This window comes from Hyalella azteca, unplaced genomic scaffold (assembly GCF_000764305.2).
Source record: "Hyalella azteca isolate HAZT.00-mixed unplaced genomic scaffold, Hazt_2.0.2 contig16847, whole genome shotgun sequence".
Lineage (NCBI taxonomy): Eukaryota > Metazoa > Arthropoda > Malacostraca > Amphipoda > Hyalellidae > Hyalella > Hyalella azteca.
This window is the reverse complement of record NW_025946654.1, coordinates 881,276-907,588: the sequence shown is the minus strand read 5'-3', so window position 1 is coordinate 907,588 and position 26,313 is coordinate 881,276. Positions and strand designations below refer to the sequence as shown.

General features: G+C 38.9%; 2 protein-coding genes across 3 annotated transcripts; one reads left to right on the top strand and one right to left on the bottom strand.

The window, feature by feature from the left end:
- The first annotated feature begins 771 nt into the window (after positions 1–771).
- On the top strand, positions 772–11,806 carry LOC108680461. The gene is made up of 5 exons (XM_018169281.2): positions 772–820; positions 3,209–3,416; positions 5,849–5,982; positions 9,411–9,474; positions 10,044–11,806. The coding sequence occupies exons 2-5, from the start codon at positions 3,261–3,263 to the stop codon at positions 10,302–10,304; spliced, it is 615 nt and encodes a 204-aa protein (XP_018024770.1). The 5' UTR covers positions 772–820; positions 3,209–3,260; the 3' UTR covers positions 10,305–11,806.
- A 2,395-nt stretch (positions 11,807–14,201) lies between these two features.
- On the bottom strand, positions 14,202–21,680 carry LOC108680478 (toll-interacting protein). Of its 2 annotated transcripts, none has more exons than XM_018169304.2 (7): positions 21,406–21,680; positions 18,973–19,116; positions 18,405–18,553; positions 17,843–17,960; positions 17,419–17,505; positions 16,902–17,057; positions 14,202–16,133 (listed from the first exon to the last, which is right to left on the bottom strand). In XM_018169304.2, exons 1-7 carry the CDS (start codon positions 21,457–21,459, stop codon positions 16,014–16,016), a joined length of 828 nt encoding a protein of 275 aa, XP_018024793.1. In that variant the 5' UTR covers positions 21,460–21,680; the 3' UTR covers positions 14,202–16,013. The 2 variants fall into 2 exon arrangements, with proteins under 2 accessions (XP_018024793.1, XP_018024792.1); XM_018169303.2 differs by lacking the exon at positions 21,406–21,680 and adding an exon at positions 19,631–19,860.
- Between the last annotated feature and the right edge of the window lie 4,633 nt (positions 21,681–26,313).

The window sequence follows — 26,313 nt, the reverse complement described above, 5'->3', positions numbered from 1 at the left end:
CTAACTTTTATTTCGTAGATCTGACTGGGGCAAATCATACACAAAAACTAACGCACCTTGAAAGCTTCATTCAATTTTCACGGAATTAACACATTGCTTGAAGGTTTCGAGTTCAATAAAATTAAACTGATTAAAAAATCTTAGACGATCAGCTTCTAACGTACGTTACTTGAACAAATTGTAGTGTGTAAATTTTCCTAAGTTTAAGCTACAAATTAGTTATCGATTCAATCAAGAAAATTGCTTCAGCTCAGCTGCGAACTAATTGTGATGTGAATATTACCCGAAGGTTGAAGCTGTGCACAATTTTTTGGTACACGTTGCAGGTCGGCTCTCACGACATTTGCTAGTACATATTAATGCCAGAACCTGTTTTTGTGGCAGACTGGCTTACAGGATCTTTACTGGTATGCAACGTACTGAGGATTTACGCTTGCATTAAAACGTTAACGCTGGAAAATTATTTTTATCTCTCTCAAAACAATATAATTCAATCAATTACTGGCGCAGCAACTTTCACGGCACACGTTGGTAAGCAGTCGTCGGTCTCTGATTGTGGCAGCTGGCGAGGCACACGTCAGACAGCAGTCATCGAGGCCAGATTGTGGCAGCTGGCGAGGCACACGTCAGACAGCAGTCGTCGAGGCCAGATTGTGGCAGCTGGCGAGGCACACGTCAGACAGCAGTCATCGAGGCCAGATTGTGACAGCTGGCGAGGCACACGTCAGGCAGCAGTCGTCGAGGCCGGATTGTGGCAGCTAGCTGGCGAGGCACACGTCAGGCAGCAGTCGTCGAGGTTGGTACTCACGGCAGGAGTCAGGTGAGTGGGATACCCGAGCTATTTGTTGACGATGGCTAAAAAATCAACTCATTTCCACGTAACTCTGGCACAAAGATGCTCAATTTAACCATTTAAAATCCAACGATACAATTCGACTGACACATCCCGATCAGCTTATAAATGATTGTGGAAAATGCGAACAATTTCTAAGTATACAAGAACATTTGATATATAATGATTTGCGTTTAAAAATTACTTTTTAAAGACCGCACATCATAAGAAGCCAGCGTCTCCGATTTCACGCATGTATAATGAATTTATTGTTTTATAGTTGAATATTTAAAAGAATTATTTTTTTAAATGTGTAAACTTTTTTTCATTTTTAAAATTATTCATTCTGTCAATTGATTCAAGCATTGTCTCCGACTTTACTCAAGTGTGCAAAATTTCAGATCAATTGGACAGGCAGAAGAGTATTATTGCTTATAAGATTTGTAGCAGACAAAATCAAGAAGTGAAGAAAAGTGCCGTAAATAATATGCATTTAAAAATTACTTTTTAAAGACAACACTCCCAAAGAGGCCATTGTCTCCGATGTTACACATGTACAATTAATTTCTAAGTTTATTTGTGAATATTAAAACAATTTCCTTTTTTTTAATATTTAAAAAAATTTTTTAATTATTGTGTCAATTGCAAGTGTGAAAAATTTCTGATCGATTGGACAATTAGAAGTGTGTTAAATATCGACTATAAGATTCGTAGCAGACAAACAAACAACAAGAAGTGAAGTTAAAAAGAAATGTTGTAATACTAATAACCACGATTTACGTGCAGACGTTATCAAATGTATCAGTATCACCTTCGTGCTTGCAAGGGGCAGGTCACATTTATCGGGATTTACACTCAGCAGGAGCTCGCATTCTATTAAATATATGACGCGATCGGAGATCTGATTTTCGATTGCTTGCACTTATAATTCATCACGAACTCAACTATTTTCGATAGTAATGCGCAGAGATTTAAGCACGTTTATTAATTGCCTACAGTCATTTAGTTTAAATAGAAGTTAAAATTTTAAAGTCAGTGTCGGACACTGACTTTAAAATTTTGGAATCCTTGTATATTTTACAACACTTCTCTTTAACTTCACTTCTTGTTTGTCTGTTTGTCTGTCTGTCTGTCTGTCTGCTACAAATCTTGTAATCGAAATTTAATACACTTCTACTTATCCTATCGATCTGATATTTTGCACACTTGTGTAAATTTGGAGACAATGCATTAATCAAATGTCAAAATAAATGATTTTAAAAATTAAAAAAATTTTTTTCAAAATTAAAAAATTTGAAAAAATAATTTTGTCAGCTACAAATCTTATAACTGATATTTGACACACTTTTACGTGTCTAATTGATCTGAAATTTTGCACACTTGTGTGAAATCAGAGGCAATGCATGAATCATTTAACAGAATAAATAATTTTGAAAAAGTGTATCTATTAAAAAATTTATATATATTAAAAAATTGAAAAGTAAATTTTTTCAATTTTCGAAAATTAGATGAGAAATTCATGGTACATCTGCAAGATTGGAGATACTGGATTCTCTGGAAGTGTTGTCTTTAAAAAGTAATTTTTAAACGTATATTATTTAAAGAGAAGCCTAGTTTAAATGCAGCCTTTAGTTCTTATCCACTAGAAATTGTGAATAGATAGGTATTAGGTTTATTATGCTGTCCTTTTCCTGTAAATTTAGGTTTTCAACTTCTGCATTTTTTTTCTTTTGAATCCAAACTTTATCAATTTATTTTTGTATTTGTGTTCTAGATTTATCAAACTGACGATGGAGCTGGACTCTGAAACGTTTTCAATAGAGATAAGCTGAAAATTTGTGGAGTTTTCTTCGTTTTTAAATTTCTAGTGGATCTGCGATTCAAGCAATCTAGTGACATTATTACTTGTTTGCTATCCGTTTATTTCAAATGTTGATTGTTAAAGCATATTTAGGCAGTCATGCCATTTCACTAACTGACGGCCCTAGAAATATGACTAGGGTCGTCAAGTCTCAATAACTATATACTTACGGTACACAATATATTGGTGTCAATAACTATATACTTATACAATATATGTCCCAATAACTATGTAATCATTGCATTTATTCTGAGATAAACTATAAAACCGGCGTTATTTGTAGTTTTACTGGCGTAAACTGGTTAACTGGATAAAACTTTTTGTTTTACTGGTTTTTACGTAAACAGGTACCTTGCATCGGGAATATTTTCCTTGCTAAAATGAGTAAAGGCTTCCAATGAAGTGGAATTAGTTTCATATTATTTAGGTTTAAACTTGATACTTTCAACAAGCAATTGATGGTTTACCAGTAAACATGAACCAAAACATAATCGTGCTTTCACCATACGATCCAGATACTCCGTGAGACGAACTTAAAGGATTTCCCATTACACGGAAGAGATCAGGATGTCCGGCGGTGGACTTGTGGTCTTCGGTCTGGTGGTCAAAGCACTTCTCGAAGTCTGGAGTGTGCAAGAGGCGGGTGTGGCGTCGCAGGTGGCGTGCGCGGCTCGTTGCAGTCAACACGATGCCTGTGGAGGATTCCAGTGGAACACTGATGCAGTGAGATAATACGATATTTCTTGATGTTGACAGCATTAGTTAATCAACGTACGCTGCTTGGTCAAAATAATTATTTAGTTTATCGTTTAATGTTCTGTGAAACCCTTTAGAAACCACTTTCTTGATAATCAAGGAAATCAATTAGGCTCAGATGTGGATTACGTATCGAGATCGTACGTTTCAATCACACAACTTCTATGAGCACTTCTTTCAGCTAGATCAACAGGGCAGGGTGGCCCAGTGGTTAAAGTTCAGAGTAACATGATTGACGCAGAGAGGTGCGGGTTCGATCCCAGCTCTGTGCACCAGTTTCTGGTAAGACTCGGCAAGGAGGCCGGGCGGTTAACCCGAACAGAATTGGAGCAGTGAGTTGCGAGTTCGAGACCGTAATAAGCTGTGAATGTTCTGCTATGTTATGAATCGGCGACAGGCCTACGGCCTGATAAGCGCTGAAACCGCTATATATATATATGTATGTATGTCAACTGAAACTTCTTTTTCTCATTGAATACGATATGTCAAGTTTGCATTGACTTTGCCTGTGTAATTCTGGTTTAAAAGTAGATAAATCCCAATGGCTATACAGCCATTCACTGTTCTACTGGAGGTATTGGTGATTTCGGCGATAGAAGGCGTGATTTTCTAAATCAACTAACGGTCAAACTCTTCTGCCGCTTCTGGATCGATACTTCTCCGAACTTACCCGTGAACTCGTCAGAGGACTGAAACACAAAACAGAATTTGTGCTCAACCATGCAGCTCACAACTACCTACCTATATTCTGAACAGATCTGCCTGAAATTTAAGGTATAAATAATTATAAGCAATACGCCACGAAAGTAATTATTACAGATTATTGCGTCATTTCATTTTAAATTAAACCAAAATACGCAACTTTTTGGCAACTGAACAGCTCCCGACTCCGTCAATTCAGAACGGATTTGTCTGAAATTCACAACATGAGTTTCGAATTTATTGAAATTCATGAAATCGGCAATTCGCCGCTATAGGTTTTATTAATTTTTTACCGATTATTACTTTGTGAGAACGAAATTTAAAAAATTAGGTCAGATTAGGTTAGGCTATATGTTATTACATAATGAGGATCTAACATATCATACCAAAACCATAATTTTTAAAGTTTAGTTTTAATCATAACAGAAGAGGCCTGAAAATATGTACGTAATATCTCCTAGCGCGGCGTATTAGAATAGAAGTGTCGGCACTGAAGAAATAGGGCCATGGCCTGTTACCGATTCTTGAATTTTTCGTGACTTGATTCACAAGGGATCCGGCCTTTGGAACCCGATCTTTCCATAACTGAAGATTGACGTACCTAACTGACTTTTGTGGCGTACCGTAGCTGCCTAATCACGGCGAGAAGACATTAAGGATCAAAAAGACGATCTTGATTTAATTCTTTACTATCCAGCTACCCTCTTGCCATGATGAAATCCTGCACATTCAGAATTCAATTAGAAATATTTAACAAATTTGTGATTCTAAGAGCATTTAAATGGGCAAAGTTTAAGTAATAAATTACATGAAACATAATATTCGGAATGTACTACAGCATGAAATAACGATAAATCGAAACTACTTCAATGTTAAACGAGCTCGTAGGATGAGCATTTCACGATCCGCTACTTTCAATTCAAGTATTCATGAATTGCGTTCTGAACTCAGAACGAGGACATCGAATAAATCCCTGCACATTGGTTTCAAAATTTGCTATTTATTTCCATGCTATGAATTTCAGGCAAATCTGTTCAGAAATTGAAAGATTCGTGGGCTGTTCAGTTGCCAAAAAGTTGCGTTTTTTTATTTTAATGAAAACAAAATGACTTAAAAACATCTTATGAAAAAATCTTATGACGGGAATGTTATGGTGGAAATTGAGGTTTCTGTAGATCTGTTTTGTCCATTTTTCTATTCTTCGAATATTTTTCATTTTCTTTGAATATTCTGCTTATCAGGCTCAAACAAATAATGCTGAATTGGCACGAATCATTTCCATTAATTACGAACATTTGCAGACACGAATCATAATGTCGCTCACCAGACGTCTCGGACAAAAACGCGGCCTCTCTCACGGCCGGTCTCGCGGCCGTGATTCCAAATTCAGTGAGCGTGGAATATCTCGCAAAATACTGAACGTAGCTCGATGAAACTTGGTACACATAATCATTAGAGCCTAACGGTGATGTTTAGCTCGTGACAATTTTTCAAAATTCGCCTTAAATTGTCACGAGCTAAACATCACCGTTAGGCTCTAATGATTATGTGTACCAAGTTTCATCAAGCTACGTTCAGTATTTTGCGAGATATTCCACGCTCACTGAATTTGGAATCACGGCCGCGAGACCGGCCGTGAGAGAGGCCGCGTTTTTGTCCGAGACGTCTCACCAGTTGCTTCCCCATTGCTACCGCAGTGCCGTCTGGTGGTGGACGCTTCGGTGCCTGGCGCCGTGAAGGGCATGTTGACAAACGTGTTCAGACTCAACTCGTACAAGACGAACTACATCCTGTACGAATTCCCTCTGCCGCCAGGTGGCATCAGTCCCACGTGAGTGCAGCTGATATTAAGATGGTAGACCTTTTAATACAAGCTACGAACAGAATTTCTGCCTAAATTTGCGACGTACAGATGTATATTTGTATGATTTTTGTATTTATCGCTTTAGAGTGAACTAATAATTCAAATTTGTTAATACCGGAAAAGTTTTCCTTTCATTTCTCATTTCGCAATTGTTTTACATCAATTTTTAGCTCCAGCTCTCATAATTTTCTTATTATAAATTTATATTGAAGAATATTAGTCTTCAATTCCTCTTCCTTCAAAAATCAGCAGGAACTTTATGTTCAGTCTACATCCACACGAATCGATCAATCGAATACCCGACCATGCAAACAATCGAGGTCGGTGCGCTGGCACCTTGAACGTGGCCAATGCAAAGAGTTCACTTTAACGTCAGGTTATTCCTACGTCATTCAGTGAGCTTTTAATGAACTCATTGACTAGCTGAACAAATTTTAATTTTTGTCTTTGCACTTTCGTGCAAATTTAATATACAAATCGTATTCACGATTTGTATATCACGATTGCGTATTCAGTGAAATGGAAAGAGGTACTGAGGAGAAATAAATGTAAAAGATTTTCATCATGTAGCGTAAGTAGATACATTTCAAAGAACTTCACCGTCCAACGTAAGTGAATTCATTTCATAGAACTTCACTATCTAATCTATCTATCTATACGTTCCAGAGACTATAAACATCATACATAAATGAGTATATTTAAAATTTCATTAACCTGGAACCTTATCCTTATTTAACCAAGTGGATAAATTTCAGAAACCATTCAATGTCGTTTCTGTCAGGCCATAAGTTATTGTGGTATTTTGTAAGGATATCAGGCAATTAAGAGCCATAAATTGATTTAGGCAATACTGCCCGTTTGATTTGATCACGTAATTGGACGTCCAATGATTTTATGATTAATAGGTAATATTACGGTAAAGCTCCGACTCGGTAAAATGAGTCAGTCAGGTATAAGGCGGACCTTGCGAACGATACTCTTATCCCACTCGTGTCGCAATGTAATCCCATCAAACCATGGAGTGCATCATTAATTTTCTAATATTAATAGGGAATTTACCTGGTCTCATTCGAGTGTTATAGTTGCTTTAGAGAAATGTTGATTCTGGAACATATTTTAGTATAACATTTAGTAATTATATAAGTGGATGCTACGAAAACGGCACCTGACAAGTACTGCGAGTATTCAAGAGTCACGACACGAGTGTCTATCCAATATCCGGACACTGAAGATAAGGCAAGCAAGAGCTAGCAAAATTTTTTGTCTCTTAGGTGAAATTTGCGGTCTATTTTGGACAATAAGTTTAGTTAAGCTAAAGCAATCTCGAGCTACGGTCTCGTAGGAATTTCTCCAAGGCACACCATAGTTTACGTTTCGGGTTAATCACAATTTTGTACATTTAATGTCGCGGCCTCATTGCCAGAGGACGCAGATGGGTCGGTCAATGAAATACAGATGTTCTTAGTCTTACTGTACTTCTTATATCGAGTCCAACTTCACATGAGGTGCTCTACAAAAATAGAGTACCGTAGGAAGGCAGAACTTGTATTAGTCTTAAGGGTAATTCCTCTGAACGTTAGTCGGCAACGACTGAGCAATTCAAGACGCTTTAGTAGGATTATTCAGATTTCTATATAGGCGGCAACATAAAAATATTTGTCAAGGAAAAGTTCAGGTGGAGACCACCACTGCCGTGCTTCGAATGGACTATCATGATACCTTCCCTGAAGAACGTAGCCTACAACACATCTTGACTGTAACGTTATCAGCCGCATGCCACCAGACAGATCACATCCATTGAATTAGATCAATCAGCCCACAGGAAAATAAGCCTGGCGTCTAAGGCCCAGCGTCGTCTGCCAACACGTGAAAAATTTTTACACCACCCGGACGGAGCGCGCCGGAGCCGTCCGTATCTGTCCCGTGTGTCGAACCAGCCGGGACGCAGTATAGACCCCTACATAGCCCTTGCCCACAATTCAATATCTATTCCTCTCCGCTCGTAATCACGCTAGAGGGCATTTTAGCCTGTGTGATTAGGCGCCTAAAGCCATAGGTGTCATTTCCTTTCCTGGATATGAATCAATCAGCCAGATAACATCAAGCCACCGAAGCAACAGTCGTGGGCAAATAGCCAAACTGTTGCGTGCTAGTATTAAACACAGCCTGGCGTCTTCGCGGCTTTTGAAAATAAGCGCCCGACATAACAGCGCCGTTACGTCACAGCCACTACTTCATGGCGCTCTACTCCACAGGCAAAAGCGCAAACCCGCCATGCCCCGGCTGACTGTCCCGCCATGCCCCGGCTCTCCAATAACGCCATGCCCCGGCTCTCCCCCTTCGCAGCCAGCAGAAGGCTTTTCTCGTTGCCCGATCAGTAATTAATGCGCCTGGCGCGATGGAGGGACCTAACTTAACCTAACCTAACCAAACCTTACCTAACCTAACCTGGCGCACAACTGATCAGCAATTGAAGAAAGCCTTATGGCTGCGAAGTGGAGCTTTACGCCACCATATTCTGAAGCGAATAGCCCAGAGAGTAATGGTTATGCACCACTGAACGTTGCATCGAATCATCACTTCATACCCTGACTTTAGCTCGAATTGTAACTTGCGGACAACGGACTGTGACCAACCAGCCCAGGTCGCCAGTGGAACTGTGTGCATCCTGCCGTGCACCACCAGACCGTACCTTTTAGCTCACAGCATTGGGGTTAGGTTTCAGAAAGCATATTTCTGTTCCAAAATCTGTCGTCCTTCGACGAGCGACTTCCACAGCTTCGCTAAATTACGTAACTTTTAGCTCACAGCATCTGGGGTTAGGTTTCAGATAGCATAGTTCTGTTCCAAAATTTATCGTCGTACGACGCGTGGCCGTTCGACCGTGGGCTGATTCGACACACGGGACAGATACGGCCGGCTCCGGCGCGCTCCGTCCGGTTGGTGTAAAATTTTTTCGCGTGTTGGCAGACGACGCCAGGCTTATTTTCCTGTGGGCTGATTGATCTAATTCAATGGACGTGATCTGTCTGGTGGCGTGCGGCTGATAACGTTAATGTCAAGATGTGATGTAGGCTACGTTCTTCAGGGAAGGGATCATGATAGTCCATTCGAAGCACTGCAGTGGTGGTCTCCGACAGGCGTCCCTTTGAAGGCGATCTTGTCTTTGGCGTAACACCGGGATTTTCGTCCGCCATTCTGCACAATTGAACTACCTCTTTTGCCATAGGGCGATATGGATGATCTTCCGAGCTCCAAGAAACATCGACATAAGAAGAAGAAGAGACGGTCATCCTGAGGAAATTATTCCCGTGATATTGTTCATGACCGTACCAACGAGTCAAAGTTTCGAGTTTTAATTTGCATAATTCATTGTTGATTAACTTATTTTCTAGGGTCGCGTTTGAAACCTGTCGGAACAACAGCATGGATTTGGTACCAAACCCCGTTACCCCAAAAGTGAGTCACTAAGGCAATTTCTGTGTTAAAATAATTTTGGTTTCTTGGGGGCTATTATAAGCTGCGAGTATTTGCTGCGAGTTTCCACACTCTCACTTTAGCCAGCTGAAAACCTAGACACGAGGCGAGTATTTGGTAAACAGTCCACAGCTGCCAGTGCAGTGTTATAAGCTGTCGAATGGTGGTATATGGAAAATGGAACGTAGCGGTACTGCTATGACGAGTTTAAGAAGGCGTTTGATGAAGTTTTCAACTCATGAAATTGGGAAGAAACTTCTCATGTTTTTCGTTAATGAAGCAAAGACCTATAATTTCCTAGTTGATTTAGTTATCTAAAATTGGTAAGAAATTTCCCATGTTTTTAGTTAATGAAGGAAAAGACCTATAATTTCCTTGTTGATTTAGTTATCCTAAATTGGTAAGAAATTTCTCATGTTTTTAGTTAATGAAGAAAAGGGCCTATAATTTCCTTGTTGATTTAGTAAGCCGAATACGTAAGGTCGACTTCATATGCGGTACCGATCACATTAGAAATAACGTAAATCTGATTAAATTTTTGCCAATTTCAGGACAGGGCTAGTTTGTCCATCCGCCTATCGGGTGGCTTCTACATAGACATGATACGCGCCAGCAACGGCTCGTACGTGACATGGAGCTCCGGAGTCCTGGTGCCGGACACTGACATCTACGGCTGGCTGCCTGGAGAACCTGAGGGCGGCGACCAGCAATGCATGGCAATTGGCGGCTATCTTTCCTTGTACCTCGACTGTCTCTGCAGTTATAAGGATACCAATGCAGGGGTCATTTGCGTCTACAGTGCATTGCATTAAAACACGCATTTTGTTTGAGTGATTCTAGCAAAGTTGTCTTCATGTAAGGTTTGCTAGAATTTATGACATCACAATGATTGACTGGATTAAATTCAAAAGTGATCTTTGTGTATAATTTTTACAGAGACTTTTCAAACGACAGTAGAGCGTTTGTTCGTAGTCGAACGATTGATCGTTGTTGCACGATTTAGCAATTGTGTTTTGCAATGAATGCGCTTGCAGATTTGTGTGTGGACTGTATATTTATTCAATTTTTAGATCCTATTCCTAACTACGCAGCTATAGGATCCTTTCCAGATATTTCTCAGTGATTACTGTTGATTACTAAGTTTGGTACTTTTTCCTATCCGAGAAGATACTAGACAAGAAGTTTGTACTGATTAGCTAAAAAATCGATACAATTTTCAATTTCAGGTGTAAAACTGGAATATCTTGACGAGACGTCACGGACAAAATAGGAACATTACCTAAACTTTCACGGAATGAACATCATTTTGAACGAGGCATAAAGACACATAACGAGACATATTATTTAATTTTGATGTTGAATTTAGTTACTGGATTTTGCCAGACATTTTGTCATTTCGTCAGTTTTCAATATTTCAAGTATTTCACTAATCACTATTTAGAAAGGAGAAAGCCCGTCCACATTCTTTGAAGAGGCCAACACATAAGGGCCGAAGAGCAGTCCGGGGCTCCCGAAGGCTGATCGCCCAAGTAAGAGCCAGCAGGACCATTACTTCGATTATACTTATTCCAGATATTATACATATTATGTTATTCTATATACTATATAACTTATTATTCTATTTGTATAGACATCCGTTAGAAGTGTTATGGCACAAGACATTTCGGAAGACATAATTGATAGATTGTAAGTACTAATTTCATCAAATGACACAAGTATATCCATAACGAACGACGCTTCAGCTCAGAGTATCGGCTACGGCAAAATGCTTGATAAGTTATTTAGTGTCCAGCAAGCAGTTGCTAGGCGCTTGCTGGTTGTGCAGCCACTTAATCTGGCTAGCGTCGTGAAGACGTGCAATGGTAATGACATGTGACGACATGACTTGTGAAGACCGGTAAATGGTCACGTGATCAGCTAACGGCCAACTGATTGGCTAAGAATGAAGACGGAGACGGCGAAGAATCGAATATATAGAGAGAATTTTAACCTTGTGTTTAATGGTATAATGCTCTACAATATCTGACGAATCTTTTCTACGCATCGCGTTATGCTTTGATATCGAATCCATTAAAGACTGTTTTACATAAATTATTAATTTTCTAAATAATACTAATTAGTGATTATTGATTTGAAATAATTTCGTTTTCAATGTTACACTTATGCCAATCACGATTTTTAATTAGCTACCTTGAAATATCAATCACGTCTCATCTTCTTGTAATGTACTTTTTCGATTGAAATCTCAACTCGTCGTCTGCATAACGGATCTCTCGTTACCAGGTTTTAGATATGTGATGATTTCATAAACGGGTGTGAATTATCCAAATGAGTATATGTATTTCCTTCAACATCTAAGCGCATTTTGTAGGAATTTACGTTCTCATTAATGTTTACCTGAAACACCAACGACCTATAACTATAACGCCATATGCCTCTTATCAGTAGAGCCAAACTATAATGTAAATAGAAGTCAAGTGTAATTTAGCCACAAGCTGTGCATAAAGTAAGCTCAGTTCGGTGGGCTCCAATTTATACACACTGAGATATGTAGACAGTTCGTGAGAATACCTCAAGAATCACGTTCAACATTATATTTCTCGTCGGAAGAGAGCTATGCTTAGCTTCCAGTGCAGTGCCGACACTGGAGTGACAGGCTGCAGTTTGCAACCGAATGTAAGCCCATGTCAGAAATACTGATGAAATTTTCAATTTAGTCAACTGTCGAAAGCCAGGACTGTAGCATATTCATCCACGCCGTCTTTTGGTAAACCTAACGTCTCCTGCCTAACCCTCTGTGATCAGATAGGTTAATCGTCATCAATGTTTACTGGTATCTAAGAGCAAGGCAATTGGGAATTAAGGTTACTATAAAAAAGTGATGATCTCTATTGTGCGTTACAAATTACAATTGTCATCACGAGCGTCGAAGTCACTTCTAGATCAGTGGTTACTTTTCTTCCTATTTATTCTTGCATTTTTGTTGCCGGCTGTACTGTGCGGCAACTGGAAGGTGTCCAGCGAACCTTCACTTCCAGGATCAGAGGAATGGAAGAGTTGAACTACTGGGAGAGGTTGAAGCGACTGGGTCTGTACTCACTGCAGAGGAGACGGGAGAGGTATGTCATTCTGTACACATGGAAGATATTAATCGGAATGGCGCCAAACTTCAAGAGCGAGACCTTCTGGATTGAGACACATCACAACGAGAGAAGGGGGAGACTGTGCAAGATCCCCCCACTATGTAACAGATCTGCAGTCAGATTTCAATCCCTGCGGTAAGGATCACTTTCCGTAGCAGGGCCGAGGCTGTTTAACGTCCAACCAAAGGATCTAAGAGAAGGGGAGTTCACCCTGGAGACCTTCAAGAGACGACTGGACGTGTTCCTGGCTACAATCCCAGATCGACCTCCTCTGCATCACTACCAGCGGCGAGAAGCAAGCAACAGCATCGTGCATCAGCTGGCCCAAATAAGGGCGGATGAGCGATAACAGCAAGATTACAGTATGAGAAGACACGGTTGCAACGTCAGAAAGATGATGTCGAAGTCGACAATGGAAAAGGATTTAGGAGTAAATATCGACAATGAGTTGAAATTTTCTAAGCATATTGAAGGTAAAGTTAATAAAGCCAATAAACGACTTGGACTGATCAGACGCCCTTTATAAAAAAAAAAACTGCGCTGCAACTTCTCCATGCGACAACATTTCTTCTCGCTTCGAATCATCGACATGTGGATCAGCCTCCCCGATTTTCGTTGGCGCTCCGAGTATGAACGCGTTCAAGCACATACTAGATAAAGCTGTGTAAAAATATATGTTCAGACTTAAAATCCCTAGCACCATATCGAACCCGGTGGAAGTCTAGTAGCTATTTCAAACAATCGTCAGTCCTGAAAAGATCCGGTCAAATGTCACGATTCTAGATCTGTGAACAAGGCACGAAAAGGAAAAAAATCGGCGACAGGCCACATAAGGCCTACACTTCAGCGCCGACATACTTTGTTATATTAATAAATAACAGTTTGACTCAATCTTCCTCGGCTTTGCTACGACTGCCATTCCACCTCGAAAAATTTCCTGACACATGTGATGATGATCTCCCTCCGACAAGATAGCCATAATGTTAGTTAGTTTAGTGGCCAAATGTTTACTAGCGCTTCAGCTATCTCGCACCGAAAGTCAAGATGAACATCACCATAAAGGTGGAAGGTCTCAATTATTCATCAGGACAGGTGAAAAGCAACAGAAACGAAGACACTCGAACAAGAGGCCGCTTACACGGGACGTCGGCCGCCCGCACGAGAGAGACAGAGAAGGGAAATGTAAGGAATCCTACCTACATAATAACTTAACCCCACAACTGAGACCTACAGTCAGACACCGTGAGCTCAGCGGTGGGGCGCTCAGGAACAATCCCCCTAGGAACGCGAAATCCCATAGGACTTCTGACGAGCACAGACACACGTCAGAAGTCCCCCCGAGGGGTAACCATAATGTATACGGGCTAAATAGGTCCTATAGTTCGAGACTTCAGACGTTCTAGAATGCATTATAAATGACGTATTAATCTTGCTACTTACGTGTTGTACCTGAGACAACTGTTGAGGGGGCAACGAGCGAGGGCTTCAAGAAGTTGAGCCATAAATGCCTTAGAATCTTAGATTAATCGGTGGAATACTGCAATTGCAAGGAGAGAAAAACGAACATATCAATAACATTTAATAGGTAAACCACATTGCTCCTAAATAAAAATGGTCCTCCACTCGCTTTAGAACTAATCGTGTAAGTGAGTAGGATTACTTTGATTACTGGAAAAAATACTTCTACTTCACTACTCGGACTGCTTACAAAAATATCACTTTTTGATCACTGTGTCATTCGCGAGCTACACGTCAATGTCTCTGAATTAAATGCATACGACAGCAATAAAGTACAATACGCAAGAAGCTACAATATAATAGGATTGCAATATATTACCTCGATGAACAATACACAACGATGTGCAACAACTCAACATTTTGTAATAAAATATGGCGTATATTTAATAAGGAGAGATAACATTAAGCAAATTATATAAATATGGCGCAATAGTGAAGCAACAAACCATATGCATATGAGCCCACAAGATAAGATAATAATCATGACACACGAGCTTACATAATACGCACAGTAATAACTTATTTCCTCTAATATCCTCTTGGCTCTTTGCGATTAATTACTTGAAAAAATTATCGGCTGTTTACGGAACCGTTCTTTTATGCGTCACTCCACTCAAAGAATATTAATTTCATATCTTCAGAAAGACATCGAAATTCCGAGGCGATCTCGATGCCTTTGGCAAGCCAGGAACTCAATGCAGGTTTACTATCCAGCAAATAATTTTACCAAGATCCACGATTCTTCACAAGTCCAATTTAATGGAAGCATTTGATGTGAAATAATCAATGAAATATAGGAGCATTCACGATAAAACTCGACTATGATTAAAACTTAGGATTTAATAACAATAAAAATGAATCCAGAGAATATAAAAAGACTACAACAATATCGGTTTAACCAGAGAAGGTGAAGAGACACAATGTAGGCCGCAAGGAAAGGTTCATTTGCACAAGCGCAAAAAAGAATAAGAAATAATTATCTTAATTTATGATGACTTTCATTTTGATTAGAATCTCAACCGCATGCCGTTTCTCGTTGCCCTGGAAGGCTCAGCTACCAGTGGTGAGAATTCGGGCCATCATTGAAGCTTTCTGCAGTAAGTCTGTAATTTTTCCCTAAGAAAGCCTAATTGTTTCATTCATTGGGATAAAATTATCAACTTAATTCTATACTCATGGCGCAGTGAGGGGTAATGCACGTGTTGAATGGCACGTCTTATTTCGTCGGAAATCTATTAACCAGTTTCTTCAATCAGGGTTATCTGTGAACAACAAATAAAGTTCGATCTACAAACTACTACTAATACAGGAAAAACGCTAAAGCTTTGATGTATATAAAAGGCATCGAGAGCCTCTATCGCCCCACGAGATTTAAAAGGCGCATTACTTAAAAATCCTACAAAAACCCATTAGACACATAGAAATTTAGGCGCGCATAAAACATATATTTTATAATCAAAAAAGGCACAGAAGTCGATCAAATCGCATTACCACCATAGACTCAAGTGACTAGTGTTTGGTCGTATAAAGGACGAGAATACAATTCAAGCACCTGAAGACTTTTTAAACGCATCCACCTTTAATAAATACTTTAAGATGCACCGAATCCGCGGTTACATAACAAGGCGCCTCCTGAGTACCGGGACCGACAAATCAGATTTCGGACAAAACACAATCCAGCCCCGCAGTTGTCGGAGGCAATTTGCAGAACCTGTGTGGTCTCAACATAGGTCAGTGGTCGCTATAAAGCTATAACTAGTCTCAACTAATGGGAGAAGATAGAAATTTTAGAACTGCTTTTAAGTGATAGTGAGGTTCAAATTAAGGTTAGAGGTAGCGACGATGTTGTGGAGTACAAGTCTAGGATTCAGTGTGCTGCATGGCCAGCAGCGCCTCCACCGCCGCCTCCTTGTTGCCGTAGGACGCCTCGAGCACCGAGCGCACCACGTCAGCCTCCACCTTCGGGAACATCGCCAGCAGCTGCACGCGGCACCAATAGTCTTTCATTATTGTAACTTCAAAACATAATTATTCTATTACAGCTATAGCATAAAATCGTTTTTCGGTTGACAGGTGAGAAAATTAACCTCAAATAAAAACTATTATAAAATTTGAATTCTGAAATGAGATCAATTATTACATTCGATTCATAACAATAATTTTGTTATGCAGTTCAGAAGGAAATAATATTGAGAATGCTTTTCTCATTTTCCTTGTCTATAAAACCAAATCGGAACATTGGATTTCTTCACCAGGAACAAACCGCGTAAATCAGTCGTTTTCGAATAAAATTATGAGAAGAGTGAAAGGGTAGTAACAATTTTTTGAGTGCTAATTCCAAATTCTTAAGTGTGATCCATATTTAATGAGCCGAGGGTCTGTATGAGACAGCTTCGTAGTCTTGATAGTAGGCACGGTGGGCCTAGCACAGACGGCGCGAGACTAAGACATTCATGCACGCACTCGCCACTATGCACGACTTGACTTCGAGGCGAAGTCCTAGTTAGCATACATTCGGCATCCTCGGGACTTAACATGAATTTCGGACTCGGCACATCGTCGCCAATTATAGAATCTGAACATGCTCCTCTTGGACGGGTAAAATGCCAATTATACTCAGAACACGCTATGTCGGCAATAATAGAACACGAACAAGCTAATCTTTGACGCACTACAGGCTCCAAATTACCATAGCCACATGCTTAATCATGACCCTTGAAGCGCTACAGTCTCAGCTGATCAACGTACCGGCCTGACATCGTCGTCCGTGATGGGGGGAGGTGCAGGTCGTGGGGCAGGCTGGGGCATCTGGTAGACGGGCACGGAGGAGGCGTAGGGCGTCATCGTGGGATACCCCACGCCCCCGTACATCACCATGGGCGCCGCGGGCGGTGCCACACCCGTCTGTGCGTCAAAGAAACACAGGAGTTAAGTCAAATATGAATTAAGAACAATTTCCTAATATTACATGGTCAATATAATCGTCATTTCGAATATATCACTATAATTTTAGAACAATTTCTTGTAGTTGAGTAAAGTCCACATTTTATGTCCAACAACAACATTTACACCCAAACCCAAATTTTTATTCCTGATTTGCGCAATGACCTTAAAAAGTAACAAGAATATCATTTATTTCAGCCGGAGCTCTGTTGCTGTGGATGTTTCTCATGTCTTGAGCCGACGTCGCGTAGTGAGGAACCACAAGCGAGGGCTGCTACATGTTCGGCAAAACTCAATAAATGAAGTGCCCAGGTTGACTCACCTGATATGACATGATCACATGGATGCTGCCTTCCATTTCCTCCCCTAGGCGACCAGAAAGCTTGTACCACTTGTCACAAATCTCCCCCTAAAAGATATGAATAAAACTATCTATAGTAGAAAGAATGTAAAAATATTAAAAGGGTTAAGATTACAAATACTACCTAAATCAGACATTTCTTGCAGACATAATTCCGAGTTAGATTTTTCTTCTCAACATTGTCAAAATTTGAGTGTAGTTAGACAGCAGAGCTCTGAATTTGAATTTTTCACTATTGAATTAGTGATGACGCTAACCCAATTTCAAAGAAAGAAAGTGAAAGATCATTCTAATTCAATTTCAATCAAATATTTTTAGTGAGTGAAAGTATCAGCAAACAATCTTTTTCAACTACCTAGAGAATCATTCATGTTCAAAATTTTACCTGGGTGATGCTTTGGGGTAAAGGCACGGTGACCCAAGCAATTCTCTCGTCATCTGACAGGGTTCGCTCGTCATAGATCTCCACGAGGAAGCTGTTGAAGCTGCGAGGCAACTGGTAACTGAAATGCAAAAGCAAGCCAATTGGATATCAGGGCACTATTGGGTTGCCTCTTGGCAAGACGAGTAAACCAGAAACTCAAAATTCTTACACACAGCAACATTACAATGCCAGGAGGCAGCAAAAAAAGTGAGTACTCAGAATATGGAATGAACTTTTTCAGTAAAATTTATTGCAAAGTTATTATTAATTCTTCCAGTATAGATTGATAATTTTTATAAGTCTACAAATGAAAATATCACATGAAAAATGAATTTACTACTTTACAATTACAGCACTTATGGTCACTTGCTTAATCATATATATAATCAAGCAGCATTAGTGCTAGCTGATCATCATATTAAATAAAGTACAAATTGATTTTTGTACCATAAGAAGTAAATTCAGATGATTTTGGATATTTTTCAACATAAACATTTGAATTTAAAATGTTCAAGGGCCATACATGTAAAACGTTTTGTTCCACACAGGATTCTTGGCACCGTTGGGATCAGTGTGGGTCTCAAAGACCTGCTGGCCAAAGTGCAGCCGAGCAAAGGGATCCATGCGGGAAATGCCGTAGTTCTTGTGAAGTGTAGCACGCACTACTGTCACCTGGCCATAACAACATAAACTCTTCTATTAATCAAGTATTATACTTGTGGGATCTCATATTGTGTCTCATCAAAATATAAAATATGAAGAATTTTGTGTCATGAAGCTTGAATGGACATCAAGTCATTACATGAAGTTTTCCATGTCAAGCAGCTAAAATTTCCAAGAGGTCTGATACTAAAACCAGGAGGGCTTCTATCTTATATTTGTTAAAATTACTTAGTTATTTTGGCTTCTAATTCCATTTTAGGGTCCTATATATTTATGATTTTCAAGGAAAATGAGGGTATCTATTAACAAATTTTGCTGCTGAATCAAGTTCTGTATTTGCTAGTTCATTCATACATGTAACAAGGACTTGAAAGTAATGCAGTGTAAAATAGGAGCGCAAAAAGTAACAATAAGACAACATTGTTCACCTGGAGTCTCCCAACAACAGGCTGTGTCCTGTTCATCATCTGCAGCTGAGCAGCCATGGCATGATCAGTTTGCTCCTGCTGCTGCCGTTCAGTGCAGCCATTGTTCACACGCAAGAAGTCCTCTGGCAGGGGGCCAAGAACAACCTGCTCAGGATACATCCCCTTAATAAAATAACTATAATGCATCCATGACACACAAAATCATGTTAGCTTGCCAAATAAAATTTAGCAAAAGCAAATCTCTGACACGCAAAGATCTATACAAGAACATGCACCATACAGTAAAATTTATTACTCCAAAAATGACACTAAAAAGCATTTTTTAATTAATATCTTCATTAATCAAAGAAGTGAAATTAAAATATTCAAAGATAATGAATGATTGAATTAAAAATAATGGTAATAATAATAATAATAATGATATATAAACTTGAAGGAATAATTTGTAAACTCATTAGACAAAGCCTCCCTGAATATGCAGTCAGATGAAGAAGATAGCTGAAATATGTATAAAATTGCTTATTTAGTTTTGTTAAGACTTAGAAGAAAATGAAGTAGAAAATGAATTGTTAAGATGAAGTAGAAATATTCAAAGCTTGAACATCAGCATCTTAATCACAAATTCACAAACCTGAAGCCATATTTCAAATTAACTCACAGTGGTGGGAGCAGCAGTAACGGTTCCATATCGATACACTCGACCATAGGAGCGATAGTAAGGGCCATGGTAATAATTGTTATAATAAGGATAGTAAGGGTTAACACTGTGATTGTATGGGTAAACTCTTGAGTAAGGATACATGGTGTAGGAAGAATGAACAGGAATGGGCAGAATAAGAGGCACAAAACTCATAATACACTCAAACCTGAAATGTAAAAAATAAAGAAATGCTAATTGAAGTTATCAGGTTCACCATGTTGAATATTAAGCTTTAGGCTTTACCAATGCAATGCCTGATTTTTAATTGGGTAAAGCTACCCTTTACTTATGAGCATTTGACCTGCCCATGGACTATTACAAGCAGTTCAAGTGGTAATTTGTTAACTGGCAATTTTTTTGCCAACATAAATTTCATAAGATAACAGTAACCAATTTATATCATCAACTGACCAACATGTTCCAAAAACTCCTGGAGTCACATGGCTTGGATCAGATTAGTTCAGATATTATCAAGATCATAGAATAATTACAGAGAGCAATAAACACAAACCAGAACTCATAAGTTAAAAAAACATTTTCAATTGCTTACCACAGATAATATAACTTAGAACAAGACTTGATATTAAATTCATTTTATTGGACAGTTGGACTTGACAGTTGGACCTATTAGGATATTTTCCAAAATTGAATGCAAAAATATGTGATTGTTCTTAATGCTCACAAAAGAAACCAGACAAGGGCCATAGGCCCATAGGAATGAGTAATATTATCCACAAACATAGGCAATTTGGTCTTATGCAGTGGAGAAGTGCCTTCTGCCGGATCTGCCCTATTTTCAAATTTGAATATTTTGTGATAAACTATTGAACCAACTATTGATAAAATTGCACAATCAAGATTACAGTTTCCACTAATTTTAGAAAATTAGGCAGAAGCCACCCACGAACCAATTCAGAATAATGGGAAGATGTTTCCTAAAATTAGGATTATAAACAATGGATTCATGAATCATGATTATTCTTTTTTAACTAAGGATAAATAAAATACTGTTTTCCATATTTTTTACTGAATAAATTCAGGCAATGCCATAGCAATAGGCTAGCTTGGAATTTCTTACTTATGAACTTAGTTAGAACTTAGAACTTAGAGTTAGAAGGCAGCTAAACTTTATGATAAACTGATAAAGCACTTGCCAACCTGGGCAGTGAGTACCTAGGTACTATAGCTACAGTGCTACTCAAAGTACCTGGACAAAACCAAACAGCACTTAAAAAAATATACCTAAATCAAGTAACAAAATTTCTAAAAGTTATATAACTATTAGAAGAATGGTGGAGACTGTTGAAATCATAATTTTAGGAAAGGAGCACAAAAAGATGTTACATTAAAAATTCATCAAAGAGCAAGCCTCAGGGGTCAGGGCAAATAATATGAAAATTATTCACTCTGAATCACTCAGGTCACTGAGGTCAGGGAGCTGCGCGTTTCTAGTGTTAGTGCGGTAGTGCCTGCTGCTGCTAGTAGTAGTGGACATTATCAAAGTCAACTGAGCCTAATTTTTTAAACCGATAACCTGATAACAGAGATCTTTACTCCAGATTTCTGAGTATGACGTTGTTCCGACTATTGCGTGCCATATGGATGACATGATGAGTCATAGTACCGAGTACGCAGTGATGACTGATGATAGCAGCAGGCTTGATCGGAACTAGCTGCAAATCGAGCGTAAACAACGTTGAGAAAATATTAATTTAAAATACACATCAACTCACTCTCTTTCTGTAGTCATTCCGATGAGCACTAACTCCATTTACAGAAGAGGCCATGTTTAATAAGAACAATCGTCCAAGAAACTGTTTAAGAAACCGTGCATCGAAATTTGTCTTGCAGAAATTTCATCGGTTGCACCACGTACGTGGACTATCCGTTTCGCATTGAAATTCTTACTTTCAAATAAGGTTTCGTTCATGATATGAGTGGCGGCGTACTGCGCAGATTAAAAGAATTTTAAACAACTATTTGCTAATTAATAAGTTTTTTTTAATATTTTCTGTATCATTTCGTCTAATTTCTTTTTTACATTCGCCTATCCATTCCGACATATTTGTGTTCATTACGGTCTGCTGATCAGCACCTGCCGCATGTACGGCCGTAAATTTGTCCGAGACGTCCTAGAGCGAGACGTCACCTAGGTAGAGCAACTAATTGCCGTGAGAAAAAAAAATATCTCCGGAATAAGAAAAACGCTTTAATGAGAATTTACACATGCTCACAAACTTTATTATATTTCTTCCCTTATCAATGCCGACAGTGGCAGAGTGGACCAGTGGTTAAAGTTCAGAATACCGTGATTGGAGCAGAGAGGCGCGGGCTCGAACCCATGTGCGCCAATTTCTGGTCAGAATCGGCAAGGAGGCCGGGGCCGGGCGGCTAAGCACAACAGGAATTGTAGCAGTACGTTGCGAGTCCGAGACTGCAAAAATGCTGTGAGTGTTCTGCGATGTTGAGAACTTGAGAATCGGCGACAGGCCTACGGCCTACTAAACGCTGAAACCGCTATTATTATTATTGTTATTATTATTATTATTATTATTATTAAACAAATTTTATCTCTTACCATAAGTTATTGCCTTATTGGCAGCTCAAAAATGCAACATGAACCTGAAATGAATACATAATTTTTTGCGTATTATAAGGAAGCCTCATCAAAAGCTGCACCATGTACGCAACTTTTTCGTTTGAAGCCTCAATTTTCAATAATGTGAAAAATAACTTGCAGTCTGCATTGATAATTTGTCAATTTTTATAGTAAGATTTGTTTTCTTCATTTATTGACTTAGGCATTTGTAGCGCTAATTAAAACAAAGCAGACAAAAATTTTTTCAATGATAATTGGTTATGTTAAGATCGGTTAAACTTCACAAAATTATGAGTAGAAAACATACTAAAACTTACCGCTGAGCGCTATAGGGATCCATGTCAGAAGCCAGCATTGCCCAATACCAGCATTTCTTTCATACTCCTTTCAGTGCGCAAGCCTGCTAGAGGGCAGAGTAAACTAGGGGATTATATGTTAAAAGCAAAAGACTGGACTGGAAGTGATGGTGTGGTGAGATGGGTAAATTGACTACACCGGCTTAGGTGCAAGGATGACAATATCTATAGCATTTAGATGGTTGATGTTGGCTCCAAGGGCTGATTTGAGGGTTAATTTGCTGGTCTATGGCTGCTCGCTCGCGCGATACATAATATTGACGCGAAAAAAAATCCGACAAGGCTACCGAGAGCGTTTTGCGAATAAATAGCCGATTATTCTTTTTTAATCAAGTCAAGATCAATTTCCACGCCTAAGTTTGTCAAATCAAGACCGATCATGTCCGAATTAAAAAAAAAAACGAAACTATTTATTCATAATACGCTTCTGCGAATTCTCACTCTACTTGAATACGCTGAAAGTTAAATTTTAGCAGATTTTACTCATATAAGTTTTCAAATCAAAATCGTTCTTCATGAAATTAACAGCGAACCCATATATTCTCTATAACTCCAGCGAGCGTTGTCAGACTTTTTCTTGCCCGCTTCGTTTTCACTTAGTGCGATAAACGCAAAGTTTAACGCACCCCCCTGCACGCCTATTTTAGCGCTTGACGCACTTCGTCCCAAGACTATCCGAACGGTGTGTCATTCACAAATTTTGTTTACAAGTCGCATAACATCGGACATCTCGGGCCCTTTTCCGGCCGGTCTCCAAGGCTTGGCTAGCCTAAAGTATCTCCCTAATTAATGAACGCAGCGCGATGAAACTTTGCAAACGTGTTCAGGAGGACTTTACTCTGATTTTTATGTTGTGATATTTTTTTCGATTCCGCCTTCATCTGCGTTAGTTATACGGCTATTCAGAGAAGCGCCCGATTTTGCCCGCGCGTTGTCAAATTATCAACGAGTCTAAAGTGGCTCTGGCTCCGTAAGTAATGAATGCAGAACGACGAACTCTGTACATGCGTTCAATAGGACTCAACGGTGAAGTTTAATTCCTGATAATTTATTCGATATCATCTCTGCTTCCAACTTGAAAGACCATTGGCGGAACCAATACATAACATTATAAGCTGGAAACAGGAAAAAATTTACAAAATGGTCACGACCTAAACATAAATGTTAGATGGTTAGGAATGTATATTCAGAGTTTCGATCAAAGCTGCACTGTATGATATAAGATAGATTATATTCACTGCGAATTTTACCCATATTGCCATATATGAAATTACAAGCAAACTTAGGTGAAATCGAGAAAACAATCTCGACCTAAACATCACCGTTAGGTGCTAGTGAACACGTATGCAAAGTTTCATCTGCATACGTTCATTATCTTGAGAGACATTTTAGACTCGCTGAACTTTGGAGATCAGCCGCAAGTCCGACCAGAGAACTGTCCGACAGGCAGAGGTGGGCAGTAGCGCGCTACATGTAGCGGCCGCTACTAGCGGCCGCTACATTTTCAGTAGCGGTAGCGGTAGCGGCTGTACATTTAAGGCAATGTAGCGGTAGCGGTAGCGCCCGCTACATATTTAAGTAGCGATACGAGGTTTTGCCGCTACAGCGCTACCTAAAACAGAAGAATATGCCCAAAAAGTCTTGATATTGTAGCCCAAGCTTTCCCATTGCCAATTATTTGCATTCAAGGTACCAGCAAGGGTCTTTAGACCTATTTATGTTCAATTTAGCGTGAATAATAGGCTATAAATGGTACTTTTTTATATATAAATATATATATAAAATATTAATTTTTACATAATTTTACAACTGCGTTACGCAAAAACTATTGCATGAACATCAATGGTAGTAGCTTTGTTAAACGCGTCTTGTTTGTAGCTTTCAAACGAGTGTAAACACTTCGCAATTAACCTAAATAATGACATATAAAATTATAAATACCATTTATTTGTAAATAATGATATAAAATGATCATTTTACATAAGTTCAAGACTGCATTACACAAAAAAGTATTGCATGTACATTGTACATCTATGGTAGTAGCTTTGTTGAACGCGTCTCGTTTGTAGCTTCCAAACGAGTGCAAACACTTTGTAATTAACGAGAGTAATGATCTATATATGCAGATTTAATTCAAATAAATCTTTGTACATATTGTTAAAAATGTTCATATATATATTTTTAAAATTGTCTTACGCAAAAATTATAGCACGCACAGAAATGCGGTAAACTGCTTTAGACGCGCCTTTTCAGCAGTTACAAAATGAGTCAAGAAAACGGTAAAGCCAAAATTTCCGATTTTTAGGGTAGCCGGTCCCCTTAATAGTATTAAATATTATTTAAAAACCAGCATGATACATACATAATATAAATTACAGAATAAAACTGTACGAAAGATTTCGGTGTAATGTTGTCAACCTCGGCCTGTTACTAGGGTCAACATGTTAGTTGTTACTTGTTAAGTTGTTACAAGTTACCACTTACAGGTTTTTTCATCTTTCAGTTTGCTTACAGTTATTTTTATGTTTCACCTTCCCTACATGGATGTCTACTTTAATCTACCAATCTCAAAAATAATGCACATATATATACAAAAAAAGAGTGATTTTTATATGTATATGTGGATAATTTCTTAGATTGGTAGATTAAAGTTCACATCCATGTAGGGAAGGTAAAGCATAAAAATAACTGTAACTTTTATTTACTGTATCTAACCCTGGGGTAACCCATACTAGTTCGGTTAGGTTAATTGCAATAAAGTTGCATTGATATCTTTAAAAAATTTTTATTATCATTAAGTGTTAATGAGTAAATCCCAATAGCAGAACAATAAATATTTAGAGATTTCCAATCATTTTGGCCATTGTAGCGGCTAATGTAGCGCGCTACATTTTACTGTAGCGGTAGCGGTAGCGCCCGTTACAATCTAGTGGGTGTAGCGGTAGCGGTAGCGCCCGCTACATTTAGAGCATGTAGTGGTAGCGGTAGCGCCGCTACATTTTCAAGTAGCGCTGCCCAGCTCTGCCGACAGGGCAACACCCATGGTTGAACTAATACATGGTTGTCCCACGGGCAGCTGCGGCTTGCGGATTTAATTTGTTATTCCACCCATGATGTCACCTTGGTCTTTGTGACGTCAACTTGTGACGTCACCGTGTGATTCAAAATGATTTGTAACACCTGTTTTGCTTAAAATAAGATTAATTGCAGTAAATAATTTTTTTGAGCCATTTTGATGAGGTCATTTTTTTAAATGCCTTCAGATATGACATAAAAACAGCGCGTTGATCTACACTATTTACATTTTGTGCCCACAGTGACGTCACTTTATAGATGAGCAGAACGGCGAAAAATCGTCATCGCCATGGGTCAACCTTATACATATTGGTTCAACCATGGCAACACCCCTCAGTATAAGCTTGTTTGGCATTAAAGAAATTAATGCATTTTTTTAAACCTTTAATTCAACCATGCCAAAGATGGTCTGGAACTCAAACAATTTAAAGTCTTTAATATCGGTTGTCAGGTTATAAAATTGACAATGAATAACGAACGAAAATTTCAAATAATGTAAAATTGAATTGATTTATGTGATGATTCCTAAATGTTGATAAAAACATTGTCATTGGTTGGAAGAACGTCTGCGGGTTTCCTCCTATAGTAATTTTGAGTTTTCGGTGGCGGAT

Bases quoted from the DNA above. Each gene is read 5' to 3' on its own strand.
- LOC108680461 (XM_018169281.2), top strand. From the start codon at position 3,261: ATGTCCGGCGGTGGACTTGTGGTCTTCGGTCTGGTGGTCAAAGCACTT. The intron at 3,417-5,848 runs GTGAGATAATAC...TTGCTACCGCAG, and splicing joins TCCAGTGGAACACTGATGCA to TGCCGTCTGGTGGTGGACGC. The intron at 9,475-10,043 runs GTGAGTCACTAA...TGCCAATTTCAG, and splicing joins CAAACCCCGTTACCCCAAAA to GACAGGGCTAGTTTGTCCAT.
- LOC108680478 (XM_018169303.2), bottom strand. From the start codon at position 19,825: ATGAGTTTTGTGCCTCTTATTCTGCCCATTCCTGTTCATTCTTCCTAC. The intron at 17,961-18,404 runs GTATGGCCCTTG...TTTGCATTTCAG, and splicing joins TGGAACAAAACGTTTTACAT to TTACCAGTTGCCTCGCAGCT. The intron at 16,134-16,901 runs GTACGTTGATCA...TGCCGCGTGCAG, and splicing joins CGGACGACGATGTCAGGCCG to CTGCTGGCGATGTTCCCGAA.